This window comes from Laccaria bicolor, genomic scaffold, assembly GCF_000143565.1.
Source record: "Laccaria bicolor S238N-H82 LACBIscaffold_9 genomic scaffold, whole genome shotgun sequence".
In the NCBI taxonomy this organism is placed as follows: domain Eukaryota; kingdom Fungi; phylum Basidiomycota; class Agaricomycetes; order Agaricales; family Hydnangiaceae; genus Laccaria; species Laccaria bicolor.
Window position 1 is genome coordinate 184,266 of NW_001889880.1, and position 15,669 is coordinate 199,934.

The following is a 15,669-nucleotide window of genomic DNA, read 5'->3' on the forward strand; positions in this document are numbered from 1 at the left end:
AGACGTCATCAAAGACCTCAACCGCCCCACAAGAAACGCCGCCGAACGACACTAACTCCCGCTGACCCACGCGTGCATCTCTCCCTCCACCCCCGCCTTCACCCATAATAAACGAAGAAGACACGCTGATCTCGTTCGTCGACATGATTTGGGGGTTATCCTCGTCTGCCGACAATTCACGACCTACGAAGCCTTCAACGACGTCAGTTTAAGCATCAAACGGGAGGACTACGTGCATCGATAAAGTTCTGCAATCCATCACGAAGCCCCTTTCCACCGTTCAGCGCCCGTCCTCTGTCCCCCCCGCCTTCGACTTCTCGCGAACGGAGGGACGTGTGTCGAGCGTAGAGATGCACAATCATGCTACGCGGAGACGCAGTCTGGGTCTACCGACGGAGCGAGGAGAAGATGCAGATACAGTGACGTCGAAAGAGGAGGAGGGGGATACCGATAACTCGCATGTCCTGGTGAACACTACGGTTCCGTTTGTAGATGTGCAGCGAGGGAAGAAGGACGGGGAGAAGAAGGAGGAGAGGTGGAAAGGGAGAAGGAGAAGAAGGGCGAAGATGGGTGGGCGAAGTAGGGGAGGAGGACCAACCTTACGATTGGATTGGGGAAACCCCGGGATAGGAAGAGTCGATCGATGGAGCGTATGGGGACGTTGGAGGATGAGGTGGTCGCTAGCACGACGAAGAGCTCGACAGGACAGCGGCCCTGTCTTCCTTGACGTCCGAGACTGAGCCTTTACCCCCTGAAACTCAGGTCTCATTGCCCTCCGCTACACCCCGCTGCAAAACCCTCGCGGCTCGACTGGACCGTGGACTCACCTCCAGACGTTCTCACCCACTCCTCATCCGCATTCTCTGCGTAATCTACCGGGACATCAGCCACCAGCAACGGCCCGCTGAGCAACCACCCCGTTTCCATGGCGTAGCCGTCGCTCCTAGCCTACGCATTGGCTCGATATATGAGACTCCGGCTTTTGTCAGCTCGGGGTCGTTACATGTCCCACCAATGCACAGGCATCATAATAGCCGCCGGGACACGGTTAATAACGCAACAGAGTGAGGGTTTGTCGGGCGTTCTTCTCACCTAGCTCGACGCCACCCGATGAGATGGGGTCACGTCAACAGCTGACCGCGAATATATCGCCTTCCTCGCCTGCCACAATATCCATGCTGACCCACCAACCAACAACGAAGAAACTTCCTCGTCCTCCTGAACTGGTGATTACGCGACCAGTGGACAAACGTCATCGCCCCGCCTCCACCCTTGCTTGGCGTCCTCTTGAAGCGCTTACAGCAGATCACAAAGACGCACTTGATCGTGGGTTCAAGAAGTTGAACGATCATGTGGCATTTCACGAGTACCTCGTTTTGACGCCTTTTTTGGTGCCCAGGAAGGAAGACTGTGAGTTGAAGGAAGGATAGGGTTGATGGGGAGAAAGAGGAAGAGGGGAAGTAGCGTTGACGCTCCGTCATTGCTCCTGGTCGTGCAATTCTTAATTTCTTCTTCAAATAATGTTCGCCTTTTGTCGGCTGGACGACCTGGTGCACAGCGATTGCTCAGTCAATGTTTTTGAACGAGTATGCTCAAGCCATCATGTGGCGACATTCGCGCCGTCCAGCCCTTCCCATGTGCTACACAACCCTCCCTATAGCCATCTTCATCCCCCTCAACATCCCCCTCCTTTCCCCTTGTACACTATAATCCAAAAATAAGATACGCTCATAATAATCACCCCGGTCCTAAATTTACCCCAAATATGAAATGTGCTAGCCCCAGTTCGACAGGTATCTTCCTTGCGAGATGACCAAGCTTTAAACCGAAAAATATAGCGATACCCTGAATCGAACAGGAGTCTTCTGGCTGATGTTTTTTTCATCTGCACCTGGCACGAGATGCTCTCGAATACCGTCAGGCCGCACAATACCCTAGCAAGGGGTGGGTCAAGTCCCCGATCTTCGCGAAGGAGGAAGACGAGTAAGGCAACGACCTCCAATTGTGAAGTGCCCAACATCTCAAACAGGTCATATTCTTGATTCAAAAGGAGTATCCAGTGCGTAGACGGAAATATGGGATGCAATTGGCCAGGCGTGCCAATGTCCACACCACCTAGGTTTAAAATTGTAAGTTGGAGGGGTACTTAGTTTACGATCAGGGCTCGGGCTTGCAAGTTGAGGTACCTTTCTTCAAAGCTCTGGTCTGGAAAATATTGGTCAAAAGGTTGAAACCAACTAGTATGACCCGGTCCTGAATCGAATAGGAATTCTCTGGATCCAATCTGGATCACACAAATCATCTTTCCAAATGTGCAAGTCGTTACACCATCAGGTCATACAATTCCCTGCGAAAGATGGATCACTAAGAGCTTGGTAAAGCTTAAGACTGAAAGGAATGAAAGAAACAACTCCATGAGAATTTTCCGAATCAGGAAGATTGACGCAAGGTGGAGTAGAGGTGAAGAAAAAAATATCATGTTGAGGTGTAATGGAGATGACCTACCCTCGATTCGAACAGGAACCCACTAAGTCAGGATAAATTCAGAACCTCCAGAAGCCCAGACCATTACACACCGCTCTATCAGTACCCGGTACCAACACGTTGGCTAAGTTGGCTAACGTCGACTCCGAGGTATGGCTCCAACTAATAGACATTGAGCTCAGCAACCAAATCTACATGACCCAGTCCTGAGTCGAACAGGAACCCTCTAGATTGAGATCTTACTTTTGGCCGATACTGTTTCCAGATGTGCATGCCATTACACCACTAGGTCGTTATTGGTAGTAGCTGGCAAGGTTGGGTATAATAGGGCAAGGTAAAGTGGAGGGAATGAAAATAAAAGCACATTCATAAATTGTCGGTGACTTTGATGACCTAGTCCTGAATTGAACAGGAGCTGTCTGATCGAAAGCATTAGGTGTTGCCCTAGATTCTAAGATGTACGAGCCATTACACCACTAGGTCGATACCGATATGGTGATGAAGGTCGGCTAGAGTGAGATATAAGGGAAAATCAATATGACGTGACCTAGTGACTCGTCCTGAGTTATGTGGGAGCCTTCTCGCTGCAATATATCCAGAACTGAGATCCTCAAGAGATGCGAGCCGTTACACCACACTAGGTCATTATCAGGAGCTGGCAAAGGTCGGGTAAACCAGACACAAGATGAAGCAGTGGCGAGAAAAAGGGATGAGTTCATTATCACGGGTCATGACCTAGTCCCGAGTCGAACAGGAACTCTCTGGCCCAAGGATAAGAATATCGCTTCGGGCTCTCCACCATCACACCACTAGGTCGTTGTTAGTACCTGGAGAGAGTTGGGTAAAGTGGAGGCAAGATAAAGTAGAGGCATTGAAACACTCCTTCAGCGCGAGTGACCTAGTCCCGAGTCGAACAGGAATCCTCTGGCTAAAGATCATATTGAAAAGGTCAAAGTTCTCCAGATGTGTGAACCGTCACACCACTAGGTCGTTATCAGTACCTGCCAAAGGTTGGGTAAGGTAGAGGCAAGATGAGATAGAAGCATTGAAAATTAATGGTGCCCATATCGTGACCCGATGATCTAGTCCTCAAAACTCTCTGGTGGAAACTGTCCGGTTTGCCCTAGTGCGCGAGCCGTTACACCACTAGGTTTCCAGTAGCTGGCGAATGTAGGATAGAGTAGAGACCGAGTGAGGTAGAGGCAAGCGGTTGAATGAGAAATGAGGAAAAAATTTCGGAATATGATTGGGTATGACCCAGTCCTGCGTCGAACAGGCTCTCTGTCTGAACCACAGTCCACAGTTCTGGAAAGTGTCCAGATGTGCGAGCCGTGACACCACTAGGCCGTTATGCATAGCTGACAGAGGTCGGGTAAAGTCATAGTCGGGGTATAGCCTTCGCCCGGAAAAGAATCACTGCAAGATCATGACCTAGTCCTGGATCGGACAGGATGTCTCTGGCTGAAGAAATGACATCTCTTCCAGATATTCTCCAGATGTGCGCGCAATTACACCACTGGATCGTATAATACCCCTCAACGGAAGCTGGTAAGTCAAGTGGCGTGGAGAGTCATCGATCAGGCCAAGCCGGAGATCGATATCAAAGGCGACTAAGTATGATGCCGTCTTCAAGATGTTCGGATTCGGAGAGAAATGCTCTAGTACATGGTCAAGGTAGCATCGCGACAAGTTGGATGGTTGTCCTGAAGCACAGCGGCCGTAGAGAATACTGGCGGACAAGGGCGGACATGTGGTCGCGAGAACACGTGAACGCGGTCAGAGCACGACGTTCTTCCACAACACAACTGTCTTTTTCTTTTTCACCCTCATTGGCAAAGTCAAAGCCACCAACCTCACAAGAACTTTGCAGACGGAGAAGCCAGCGCAAGGGAGAGGAAAATACGCACATCTACCCTCTGGGCTGATCAATCATGGGAATACGACGCTGTGCTCCAAGGCCTGCGTTTCTCGTCTTAACGTCTCTTTCGGGTATTTTATTGGTATACTAGTCGATTGCCACACACCTTCTGAACGACCTGGTACACTTTTACCCCCATCCCACCTTCGGTACAACGATTCTCCGCGACCCCCTCAACCTCACGACGATCCCCTCGGCTCAAATAGGCATCATCTGAACGGGGAGTGGGATAAGCCCTGGGTGAACAGCATGCCGACCGGAGATATGTTCTTGAACTGGATGTTCAAGCACTGGCGCGCAGACAGACAGCCCAAAGTATGTCTTCCTCACATCTGTTACCCAGGCCATTTGACCTTACTTTTTGTGTTTCATTCGGTAGGTCGATGCTCGTGACCCTTGTGCAGAAACTACCTAACTTTGCACAGCAAGACGCCCACGAGGTTCTGGCAATATTCCTAGACGGGCTGCGGACGGAGAACAAGAAATTATCAACAAGCCTCTTAAACCGCCTCCCAGAAAACGACGTCGGACGACACTTACTCCCGCCGACCCTCGTGTGCCACTGTTCCCTGCACCCCCGCCTTCAGCCATAATTAACGAACAACCTCTCTTCCTTGACTTCCAAACCGAACCTTCACCACCTGCAATCCAGGCCTCACTCCCTACTGCTAAACCCCCGTCTCAACAACACTCGATACTCACACCTGGCCCCCTCTTCCCTAACGTCCAGCGAAGCAATTCGCCCAAACCACCTAAATCAACCGCAGGTACCTCCACAAAATCCTCGCGGACGTTGGGTCAGCACCCATACAATGCCCTGTTTAAACCTATTCCGCACCCTCATCTCCACCACCACCACCACCACGCAGAGCCAAGTAATGGTACAGGTGTCAATGGCGGCCGATCTTCATCCATCTGAGAAGGAAGATCGATATCGACAGGTGAACCGGGCGCTTTGCAAAGGTGTATGGTTGGGGATGAGCCCGTTGAATGGGATAGAGGATTGTTTGAGAATGTACACGGACGTGGAGGTGTTGGATGGTGAGAGTATCGGAGGTGTTGGAAGATCGAGAATTGTTTGAGGATGTTTGCGGCGGTGGAGGTGTTGGATGGGCAGAATATGGCTGGGTGTTGGAGGTGTTGGAAGATTGCGAATGGGATGGATGTGAAAGAATGGGTTGAGGGATGGAGAGAAGGAAGAGTCAGGTGATGACGCGGCAGGTTGGGAAGGAAGTGGTAGGCGGAGAAGGTGGGCGAAACGAAGGTGGAGGTGCTATGGAGTGCCTGTTCCTTCGACTCTTTCAACGACAATCCGCCTCACAAGGTGTGTCCTGTCCTATTTGCTTTTGTCCCCTTTCATATACATCGTAACTTAGATTTTTACAACCCAACTTAGACGTGTGAGAGTTCCATAGCGAATCATTCGTGAGTCCCATTGGTGGAACGGGTTTAATCGAAATCACTTATCCAACCTCTTAGGTTTCATGTTGCTCTGACGAGTCGTGAGCCGTTTTACGTGTTCACAGTTTTGCGTTTCACCGTCCTGATAAGCCTTACAGCCGTTTTCATAACGATAGGCCTAATCTCGACCAAATACACGTACAGGCGGAGTCTAAAATTGTACGTGTAAGTTGTTGGATGATGACTCTATTTAGTATAACTGTAGATCTATCGTGCTCGTCATCCCTGAAATATATGCTGATTTTCGTGGACATAGTTAGAATTTGAAGTCCGACTGTATCTGTAATTTTGAACTTTTGGCCTATCGTTATGAAAACGGCTGTAAGCGTGTCTTGAACTTACTCTAGGAACTGAATGTTCTCGGAGCCTCAAACTCCTGAAGATCTCGATGTCGGCTGACCCTGACTGTGACTTACGGGCTTTGACGTAGCCTAAACCCCGTAATGGGGCGATGATAGAGTCTATACTTATTCAAGATCGAAGTTCGTCTTCAGCCCCGACGAGGGAATGCAAACAGACGTGAGCATCGCGTTTCACAGGCGAATGGCGGTTCTTGGCTGGTGAGATGGAGGGGCACAGATAGAATTTTACCGCTATTCGTACAAATGGGATACATCAAGGTAGGTACCAGTACAGATTCAAAAATTTTAACGAGTTGAGACAAGTCACGAAGGGTCATCTGAAAGGAGCAGACGTTTGTACATGAGCCGCGGTAATGATATGTAATCGGTGCGCAGAAAAAGGACACTCACAGCCTACATTCAATATAACAGCTAGCAGTGGAAAAATGATAGCAGGGCAGAAAGGATAGGAAGATTGCCCGCCACGTCGTGAAGACCCTGGCAAAATTCCGTTCTGCCGTCCGCCGCAAGGTTATTGAGACCCTCCAAAATGACGCTAAGAACCCATTCAAGCCCGCAGCCCACAATGTCGACACAATTGAAGAAAACGATGGCCAAGGCCACGACTCCTGATATTTTTGGTATACTGCTGGCTATATCTAGAGCGGCGTTGAAACAGCCTTGATTGAAGACATTGATCCCGCCGCTGCAGGCACTCATACACTTGTGAGCTTGAGCGTCCATGCAGGATTGGTAGACTTCGCCAACGCAATCGGCTGTGAGCCACCCGATAGTGCATTCTATATGGCATTGAGTCGTGGTCCCATCGAGAACACATGTAACCACATCTGCCACATCTGACGCAGCCGCAGCCAAAGGGTTGGATGTTAAAATGCTCAAAGCGCACTGCGCGGCGTCATTGCTCTGTGCGGATGAGCTGCATAAACCCTGAACCAAGGGAAAGAATAGCAGAAGGATGACAATCAATATTTTAGACATCGCAACTGCCTTTCGGTGCATATTGATTAGTATCTACTTATAGATGGGATCAACGAACTAACTGGAGTGATGCAGACGATGTTAGGGACTATTGATCGACCAATAGGGCGGACCCGCACGCAGAGCAGTAGAGGGAGGTGAGTGAGCGAGTTAGGGGCCTCGAGCAGCGAAGGTCAAATCAAATACTTGCTGGCTCAGAATGCCTCATGCACATGGTACAACTGAATTCAAACATATATATTCTCCGTAGCACACTGAATTTGTATTTAGACGCTACAGTTGTGTGTTGGGAACTGGTTGTTTCTCATTTGGACTGCTTCATGACCTCTCTGGAATCGTCTATCTGTCTATCCATCTATCTATCCATCTATCTATCTATATAGTAGCAGGCACTGGTTTCAACAAATAGTGCTCTTATCATTAACGCTCTGCTGCGAGGATTCCCATGTCATAACAATCAATAAACATAGGATGGGAAAATTGACTCCGCAAGGTGGCTGAGTAGAGGTGAAGAGAAAAAATCATGTACATCACGGTGTATGACCCGACATTCTGGCAGTATATGCCTGTTAAAGTCGAGGTATAGTAGACATCGAGGTTCGCAACTTTCCATGACCCAGTTCTGAGTCGAACAGGAACCGTTGTGTTGTGTTTCTTTTTGTCGCCCATTTTCCGCATGTGCAGGCCATTAGGTCGTTATCGGTCGGCACCTGGCAAGGTTGGGTAAATAAGAGGCCTTGTGACCTAGTCCTGAATTGTCTGATCGAAAGAGGTGTTGCCGTAGATCCTACAGATGTGCAAGCCATTACACCACTAGGTCGATACCGATAGGGTGACGAAGGTCGGCTAAAGCAAGGCATGGTTAACTTCAGCCTTGAATTCGAAATATGGAGAAAATCAATATGACGTGACCTAGTCCTGAGTCGAGCAGGAACCTTCTCACTACAGTATACACAGAATTGAGATCCTCGAGAGATGCGAGCCGTTACAGCACTAGGTCATTATCAGGGTTCGGCAAAGGTTGGATAAAGTAGAGGGAAGATGAAGCAGTGGCGATAAAAAGAGATGAGTAGAAGCTTTTGAGAAGTTATGACCTAGTCCCGAGTCGAACAGGAACCCTCTGGCCCGAGGATGAGAACATTGCTTCAGGTTCTCCACCATCACGCCACTAGGTCGTTATCAGTACTTGGAGAGAGTTGGGTAAAGTAGAGGCAAGATCAAGTAGAGGCATTGAAGAAGCCCTTCACGCATGACCTCGTCCCGAGTCGAACAGGAATCCTCTGGCCAAAGACCACGTTCTCTAGATGTGCGAACTGTCACACCAACTAGGTCGTTATCAGTACCTGCCAAAGGTTGGGTAAAGTAGAGACAAGGCAGGGTAGAAACATTGAAAATTAATGGTGCCCACATCGCGACCCGATAACCTAGTCCTGGAAACTCTTTGGCGGAAACTGTCTGGTGTGCCCTAGATTCTGTAGATGCGCGAGCCGTTACACTACTAGGTCGTTTCCAGTAGCTGGCGAAGGTAGGATAGAGTAGAGACCGAGTGAGGTAGTGGCAAGCGGCTGAATGAGAAATGAGGAAAAATGTCCAGAGTTTGCATTGGTATGACCCAGTCCTGCATCGAACAGGCTCTCTGTCTGAACCACGGTCAAACCACGGTCCACAGTTCTGGAACTTGTCCAGGTGTGCGAGCCGTTACACCGCTGGGCCGTTATGCATAGCTGGCAAAGGTCGGGTAAAGTCGTGGTCAGAGCCCTTGCCTGAAAAGATTTCCTACTATTCTCCCCACATGACCTAGTCCTGAATCGAACAGGATGTCTCTGGCTGAAGAAACGACATATCTTTGAGATATTCTCCAGATGTGTGCGCCATCACACCACTAGGTCCAAAGGTCGGATAATATCCCCCTAACGGAGGCCGGTAAATCAAGCGGCATGGAGATATGGAAAGCGTCTGAGCGACCTTCAGGCCAAGTAGATCAAAGTAAGTATGCTGTAAGTTTCAAGATGTTAGGATTCGGAGAGTAATTCTCAGTAAAGGCAGGATCATGATAAGTTACCGGGGAAGTTGTCCTGAAGCACAGCGGCCGAGAGAATACTTGGCAGACACAGCTAGGATGTGAGTTCAGAGTTGTGAGAGGACACGTGAGCGCGGTCAGAGCAACGACTTTCTTCCATAACACAAGTCTCTTTTCTTTTCTTCACCCTCAATTAGGCTCGTGACCAGCCTGTATATGATAACTTCGATATACAGGTACTTCTCATATACAGAACGGTCACCGGTCCAACCCTCAATGGCAAAGTCAAAGCCACCAACCGCACAAGAACTCTGCAGACAGAAGGAATCGCAAGGAAGAGGAACAGCACGCATAAAGATCTACCACCTAGGCTGAACAAGCATGGCAATACGTGCTTCATTAAACTCTGTACTCCAAGGCCTTGCTTTCGGGTATCTCATTGGCATACTAGTCGATTGCCACACACCTCGTGAACAATCTGGTACACTTTACCCCCATACCACCTTCGGTCCAACGGTTCTCCTCGACCCCCTTGGCCTCCCAATGACCCCCGCAGCTCAAATAGGCACCATATGAGGGGAGTGGGATACGGCCTAAGTGAACAGTATACCGAACGGAGATATGTTTTTGAGCCTGATGTTCAAGTTATGGGAGGCGCCGGCATGCAGACAGACAGCCCAAAGTATGCCTTCTTCACATCTGTTACCCAGACGATCTGACCTTACTTTTGGTGTTTCATTCTGTAGGTCGATGTTCGGGACCCTTGCGCAGAAATATGATCAACACCTAGACTTGGGACATCGAAACGCACACGAGCCTCTGACGACAATACTGACGGGATGCAGATGGAAGAACAAAAAATCGTTATCTGCCTCCCAAGAAACGACGTCGAACGAGACTAACTCCCACTGACCCACGTGTTCCACTCTTCCCCGCACCGCCGCCTTCACCCCCAATAAATGAAGAAGTTAAGCTCATCTCATTCGTCGACATGCTTTTTGAGGGTCAACTGGCCAGCATCCTCTTCTTCCAGAAATGTAACCACATGCCACAGATCCGACGAAGACCACCATCAGCTATCAGCAGCTGCCCTCTATTCCCTGACTTTCAAGACCGAGGCTTCACCACCTGAGTCCGGTCTCCCTGCGCTTTGCTACACCCTCGTCCTTAATGACGACACCCAATTCCAACCCCACGAACCACGACGACTGTTCCCCGCTTCCGCAACGTCCAAGCAGTTCACCCACGCTGCCTTGATCAACCACAGCAGAGACAGAATATCTCTGCTAAGACGTTGGGTCAGGACCACCAAAACCATTCCATTCCCTCGTCAACCCTATTCCGCACCCTCATCTGCACCGCCATCATCACGCAGTGCCATGCATGGTACATGGTGGACGATCATCGTCTATCGGAGTAGGAAGATCGGTATCGACAGTTGGACCTGGCAGTTTTGCATAGGTGTATGGTTGGGGATGAGCCTGTTTAGTGGGATAGCGGATTGTTTGGAAATGTTCACGGCTCTGGAGGTGCTGGGTGAGAGCATTGGAGGTGTTGGAAGATCGAGAATGGGTTGGATGTGAAAGGGAATGGGTCGAGGGATGGGGAGGAGGAGTTACGTGATGGAAGCGGGGGAGAAGATCATGAAACAAAGGCGAGGGTGCCAGAAGATCAGACAACGGCGACGCTCGACCACCAGAAATGTGCTCTCACACACGCTCTTCCCCCGCTGTCCCCTCCAGGGCCTCCACCTGTACACATACCAACGTCCATGTCCACGCCCACGGTGATTTTCTACAAGCGTCTACACGAATGCGCTGGATAGTCAACGTTCCCCCTTCCTAACACGACGGATGACGTGGCGTCTTCGACGACCTCAACGGACGATACCCCAGACGTCACCTCTTCCGCTGCTACGAGCGTTGAGTATTTTGAGATGAAAAGCGAGGCGTCACTTGGACCGGGTGGGATGCCTATTTCTGCAATTCAGACGACTGCGCCGCTCGATGGGACGACAACATCACCTTCAGACGCACTCACCCGCTCCTCATCGGCGTCTGCTGCCTATCCTACCAGGCCATTGGCTACCAGCAATGGCCCGCTGAGCAACCACCCTTGTCCAATGGTGTCGGATCAGCTCGACAGACCAAAACCTGGCTACTGCCAGCTCGGGGTCGTTATCTATCCCACTGCTGCAAAGGCATCACAATAGGTGCAAGGACACGTTCAACAATGCGATTGACGAGGATGAGAGTTATGGGAGTGGGGATGGGAGCAAGGGTTCTGTGTCGGGTGACTCTCTGATCTCACCTAGCTCGACGCCACCTGAGGAGACGGTATCACGCCAACAGCTGACTGCGTCGACCACTTCGAATATGTCACCTTGCCCGTGTACCACAACATGAAAAGCGAGGCGTCACTTGGACTGGGTGGGATGCCTATTTCTGCAATTCAGACGACCGCTCCGCTCGATGGGACGACAGTGTCGATATCACTTCCAGACGCACTCACCCACTCTTCATCAGCGTCTGCTGCCTATTTTACCGGGAAATTGGCCACCAGCAACGGCCCGCTGAGCAACTTTGTAGTTGTCGCTCCTAGCCCACGGATCGGCTCAATATACCTGAATCAGGCTACTGCCAGCTCGAAGTTGCATAATAGGCGCAAGGACACGTTCAACAATGCGACTGATGACGATGAGAGTTCTGGGAGCGAAAATGAGAGGGATCTGTGTCGGGCGACTCGTTCATCTAACGCCACCTACGGAGACCGGGTGACGTCAACAGCTGACTGCGTCGACCATTTCGAATATGTAGCCTTCCCCGTCTACCACAACCCGCACCCGCAACAAAGAAGAAACTCTTTGGTGCGCCTAAAGGGGTGATAATGCGACCAGCGTACAAACATTACCTCATCGCTACGCCTCTGCCCGTGCTCATCGTCCACCTGAAGGGGTTCCAGCAAATCGCAAAGACGGACTCAATGGTTCTCTCATGAGCTCAAAAAATTGGAAGATTACCTGAGTACCTCGACTTGACGCCGTTTTTGGCACCCAGGAAGGAGAATAATGGGCAGTTCGTCGCAATTCCATATTCGCTTCGCACCTTTTATCGGGAGTCCGAATTCGAGCCTATGCTACACGGAAGAACTAAAATTATCAATAAATATGTGCACTGCTGAGGCCACTCGAACCCGAATCACAAAATGCACCACAATGAAAGAGTCCATCCGTCCATAAGTAAGTATCGCCCACTGGCACATATATGAGAAGAGGAGCCAAAACTATTCCAAAGAACCCCTCATAGCGGCCCGTCAATCAGGTGAGATCGATGAACGCAAAAGATTTTTGTCTCTTTGAATGCAATTTTCCTTTGGTAGGACTTTCGTTGAGGCCCTTGATAGGACCTTCACAAGAGCCCGAGCCCTCGCTGGAACTTTTGTGTGAGCCCTTGCTTGGACTTGCTTTGGAGCCCAACATCGTCGCTTTCGCGCCTTTGGCTTGCGAGGTGGACGATTTCGTCTTTTGGGGGGTAAATGGAGATGCCTAAGATACAAGGGTTTATTGAGTTACGATCGCGATCCTGAAATGAAGGGGGGTATTTACCAGAAGTTTAACACCATTCTTCTTGTCCGCCTTGCTAAAATTCATTGCTAAATCATGACAGCTTAGGATGAAAAAAATGAATATGCACGCAGCCTTCAAACCCGTTGGCCCACCATACTTCTCCCAAGCGGTTCGTTCAACCTTCAATTTATCATAGTTCTTCGTGGTTTTATACCCCATGGAGTTGTATGCTTTTTTATAATAAAGCGGAAGAAGTTCTTTGTCAGTAAGCTACTTCACAACCCGCGTTACCTCTTTCCCGAGAAAAAAAAAGAAATAAGGGAACTAACGAGGAATTGTGATTTAGCCCCTGTTTTGTTCACGATGCTCTTGGGAACCAACATTCAGATCGAAGGCTTGGTATAAATATTGAGACAGCTACTCACCCCCACCTTAAACTTTGACTTCCCCCACTTCGCCGTATCCCATTCAGATTCAGGGCTTTCTACCCTTTTGATAGGAGGAGCGCCTTCGGGGGGTTGGGGATCTCTCTGCCAGTTAGCATCATCGGGATTAACGAAATCGACGTCGTCGCCGTAGTTGTCCTCCCAATATCCCATTTTGTGAAGATGGTTGTAGGAGATGAAGGTATGGAGGTGAGACCGTTACGACATGGTTTTAGAAGCAGATTTGGTAAACAATCCAAAACATTGCGCTTGAAGGTTTTCTTCGAACGGCGGGAGTTCTGATTTTTGTTCAAGCTGATCAGACATAGTTTCACTGTTATTATGTAAATGTTGATAAAGGGTGAGGGAATTTGTAGTGTGGATCCGTTTGTAAAAGAGTCTTAATAATAGCATTGCATTGACTCTTTCCCTACCTGGTCCTGAATCGAACAGGGGCTCTCTGGATGATCAAATGCAATGCCCAGTGTCACTAGAGATCCTCCAGATCTGCGTTTGATCTGCGTACCATTATGCAACCAGGTCATACAATACTTATACTGAGTTGTAAATCATTTGAGGAGGGGCGGTATCATGGGATTTGGTTGGTCAACAGGACAGATGCCTTAGGCTTTAAACCAACGGGGCATAGAGTGACAAATTAGCAGGGTATTGATATCAAGAATTTCGAGTTGGGCCGGATGAAAATTTTTTCGATGAATAGCAATTGCCCATTGACCTGGTCCTGAATCGAACAGGAACCGTCTGGCTGAGATCCTATTGCCATCGAACGCTATATTCTCCAGATGTGCTTGTAGTCATTACACCACCAGGTCATTACCAATACTCATCCAAAGGAAGGTTTTGTGAAGTCGGGGTAAAGCTTTGACCGAAAGCAATAACACAAATCATGGACAATGACAATATAAGGCATGAGTCTGCTTGAAAAGGGCGACGGATTGAAATTCGGCAATGATAATATTCGGACGTGGGGACTCGGAGGGCGCACCATACCAATACCCAGAACTGAAGTATCTGACTTTTTGAACATGCCAGAAAGAGTGTGTGTAAGACTGATTTCACGTCGGTCCTAATTCGACGGGAACCTTTCACGAGGCATCAAGTTAACGGCGTACCAGACCTGGAGAGTCGTCGGCCGAGGTCAGGTTCAAGGTTGAAAAAAGCTATCACCGAGTTTGACGATGACCCAGTTCTGAATGGACAGGACCCCTCTGTTGTTTGCGCCACTGTGGCAAAGGTTGAATAAACTCGTGAGGCAGGACGTGTAGTCTGGAAAGGATTTGTGACTGTAGTTAACCTAGTTCCGGATTGAGCGGGAACCTCTCGCTGGTGCCTCCGACAGCGGCCAAAATTTACCAGATGTACGAGCCGTAGTATGCCGTTATTTATCACTATATATGTCGAACCGATAGTAGTCGACGAATATTCAAGTTATCGACGCAGTCCCGAAAAAACCTTCTGTTTGGGGGGCATCCAGGCCATTATGGTCAAGATGTGCCGTTACGTCGTCACCAAAAACCCTGGCGAAGGATGGGTAAGGTTAATGTAGAGCTTCAGACTACTAAAAATAGGGCATGCTGAATGGGGAATGACCCAGTCCTGAGTCGAACAGGAATCCTCTGGCTACAGGGTACTGTTGCAGTGGGATATCCACCAGATGTGCGAGCCGTTACACCACTAGGTCGGTGCCAAGAGCTGACGAAGTGTGGCCAAGGTCGAGCTATGGCTCTAGCCCAAAAATTAGTAATCTTATATGACTCCAGCAGGACCCACTGGTCCTGAATTAGACAGGAACCCTCTGGCTAATAGAGATGTCGCTGTACAAAGCCTCAGCCGCGTAGGCCAGTCAACATCAAGGTAAGGAATCTTCAAGTCCAAAAACGTAATCAACTCAGTGAGGCGGGGTGAAGACCTAGTCCTGGATTGAACAGAAACCCTTTGGCGAAATGTAACGCCTGGCGTCACTAGATATTCTCCAGATGAGCGTACCATTATGCCACTAGGTCATACAACATGCTGAGTACAGGTTGTGTAAAGCATATGAGGAAGGGCGGTATTATGATGATGGGAAATTTTGGTGGAGTCGTCCGTTGGTCAGCCAAGTCCTAAGGTCGGTGAAGGGGATCTTGCAAGGAGAGTACTGCGCCGTTCCCCAGGACCTTCAGCTATGATTTGGAGTGTAAGCCTTTGCTCGCAGTAAGGTGCCAGACTACAGAAGTCCAGATTCAACGGCGCTACATGGCCAATACATGGCAGCATACCGCAGCAATCAACGGCCGTACTTGTCACGGGCCAGAGCGGCCGCAGAGAATACTATAGCTGACAGAGCCTGAGAGCCTCTGAGAGAGCAAGCGAAGGACTCGGAAGGAGGGGAGATGGGAAGAAAGCAAATGACTGGAGGAGTCGGAAACAAGCCGCACCGTCGGCACCAAGATGGC

The 15,669-nt window shown here is 49.5% G+C and overlaps 3 protein-coding genes across 3 annotated transcripts; all 3 read left to right on the forward strand.

Annotated features, from left to right (window-relative positions):
- Positions 1-1,175: 1,175 nt before the first annotated feature.
- LACBIDRAFT_325964 (uncharacterized protein) lies at positions 1,176-1,710 on the forward strand (the record flags this gene model as incomplete). Its single annotated transcript, XM_001879596.1, has 2 exons — positions 1,176-1,410; positions 1,559-1,710. 2 exons carry the CDS (start codon positions 1,176-1,178, stop codon positions 1,708-1,710), a joined length of 387 nt encoding a protein of 128 aa, XP_001879631.1.
- A 1,995-nt stretch (positions 1,711-3,705) lies between these two features.
- LACBIDRAFT_325965 (uncharacterized protein) lies at positions 3,706-7,612 on the forward strand (the record flags this gene model as incomplete). Its single annotated transcript, XM_001879597.1, has 18 exons — positions 3,706-3,806; positions 3,981-4,032; positions 4,208-4,717; positions 4,782-4,800; positions 4,828-5,277; positions 5,344-5,365; positions 5,449-5,539; positions 5,643-5,726; positions 5,799-5,827; positions 5,882-5,904; positions 5,962-6,028; positions 6,340-6,382; positions 6,403-6,483; positions 6,661-6,735; positions 6,868-6,982; positions 7,310-7,340; positions 7,474-7,484; positions 7,587-7,612. The coding sequence occupies 18 exons, from the start codon at positions 3,706-3,708 to the stop codon at positions 7,610-7,612; spliced, it is 1,830 nt and encodes a 609-aa protein (XP_001879632.1).
- A 2,570-nt stretch (positions 7,613-10,182) lies between these two features.
- LACBIDRAFT_325966 (uncharacterized protein) lies at positions 10,183-12,220 on the forward strand (the record flags this gene model as incomplete). Its single annotated transcript, XM_001879598.1, has 6 exons — positions 10,183-10,684; positions 10,765-11,009; positions 11,049-11,187; positions 11,214-11,435; positions 11,575-12,089; positions 12,176-12,220. The coding sequence occupies 6 exons, from the start codon at positions 10,183-10,185 to the stop codon at positions 12,218-12,220; spliced, it is 1,668 nt and encodes a 555-aa protein (XP_001879633.1).
- Positions 12,221-15,669: the final 3,449 nt, after the last annotated feature.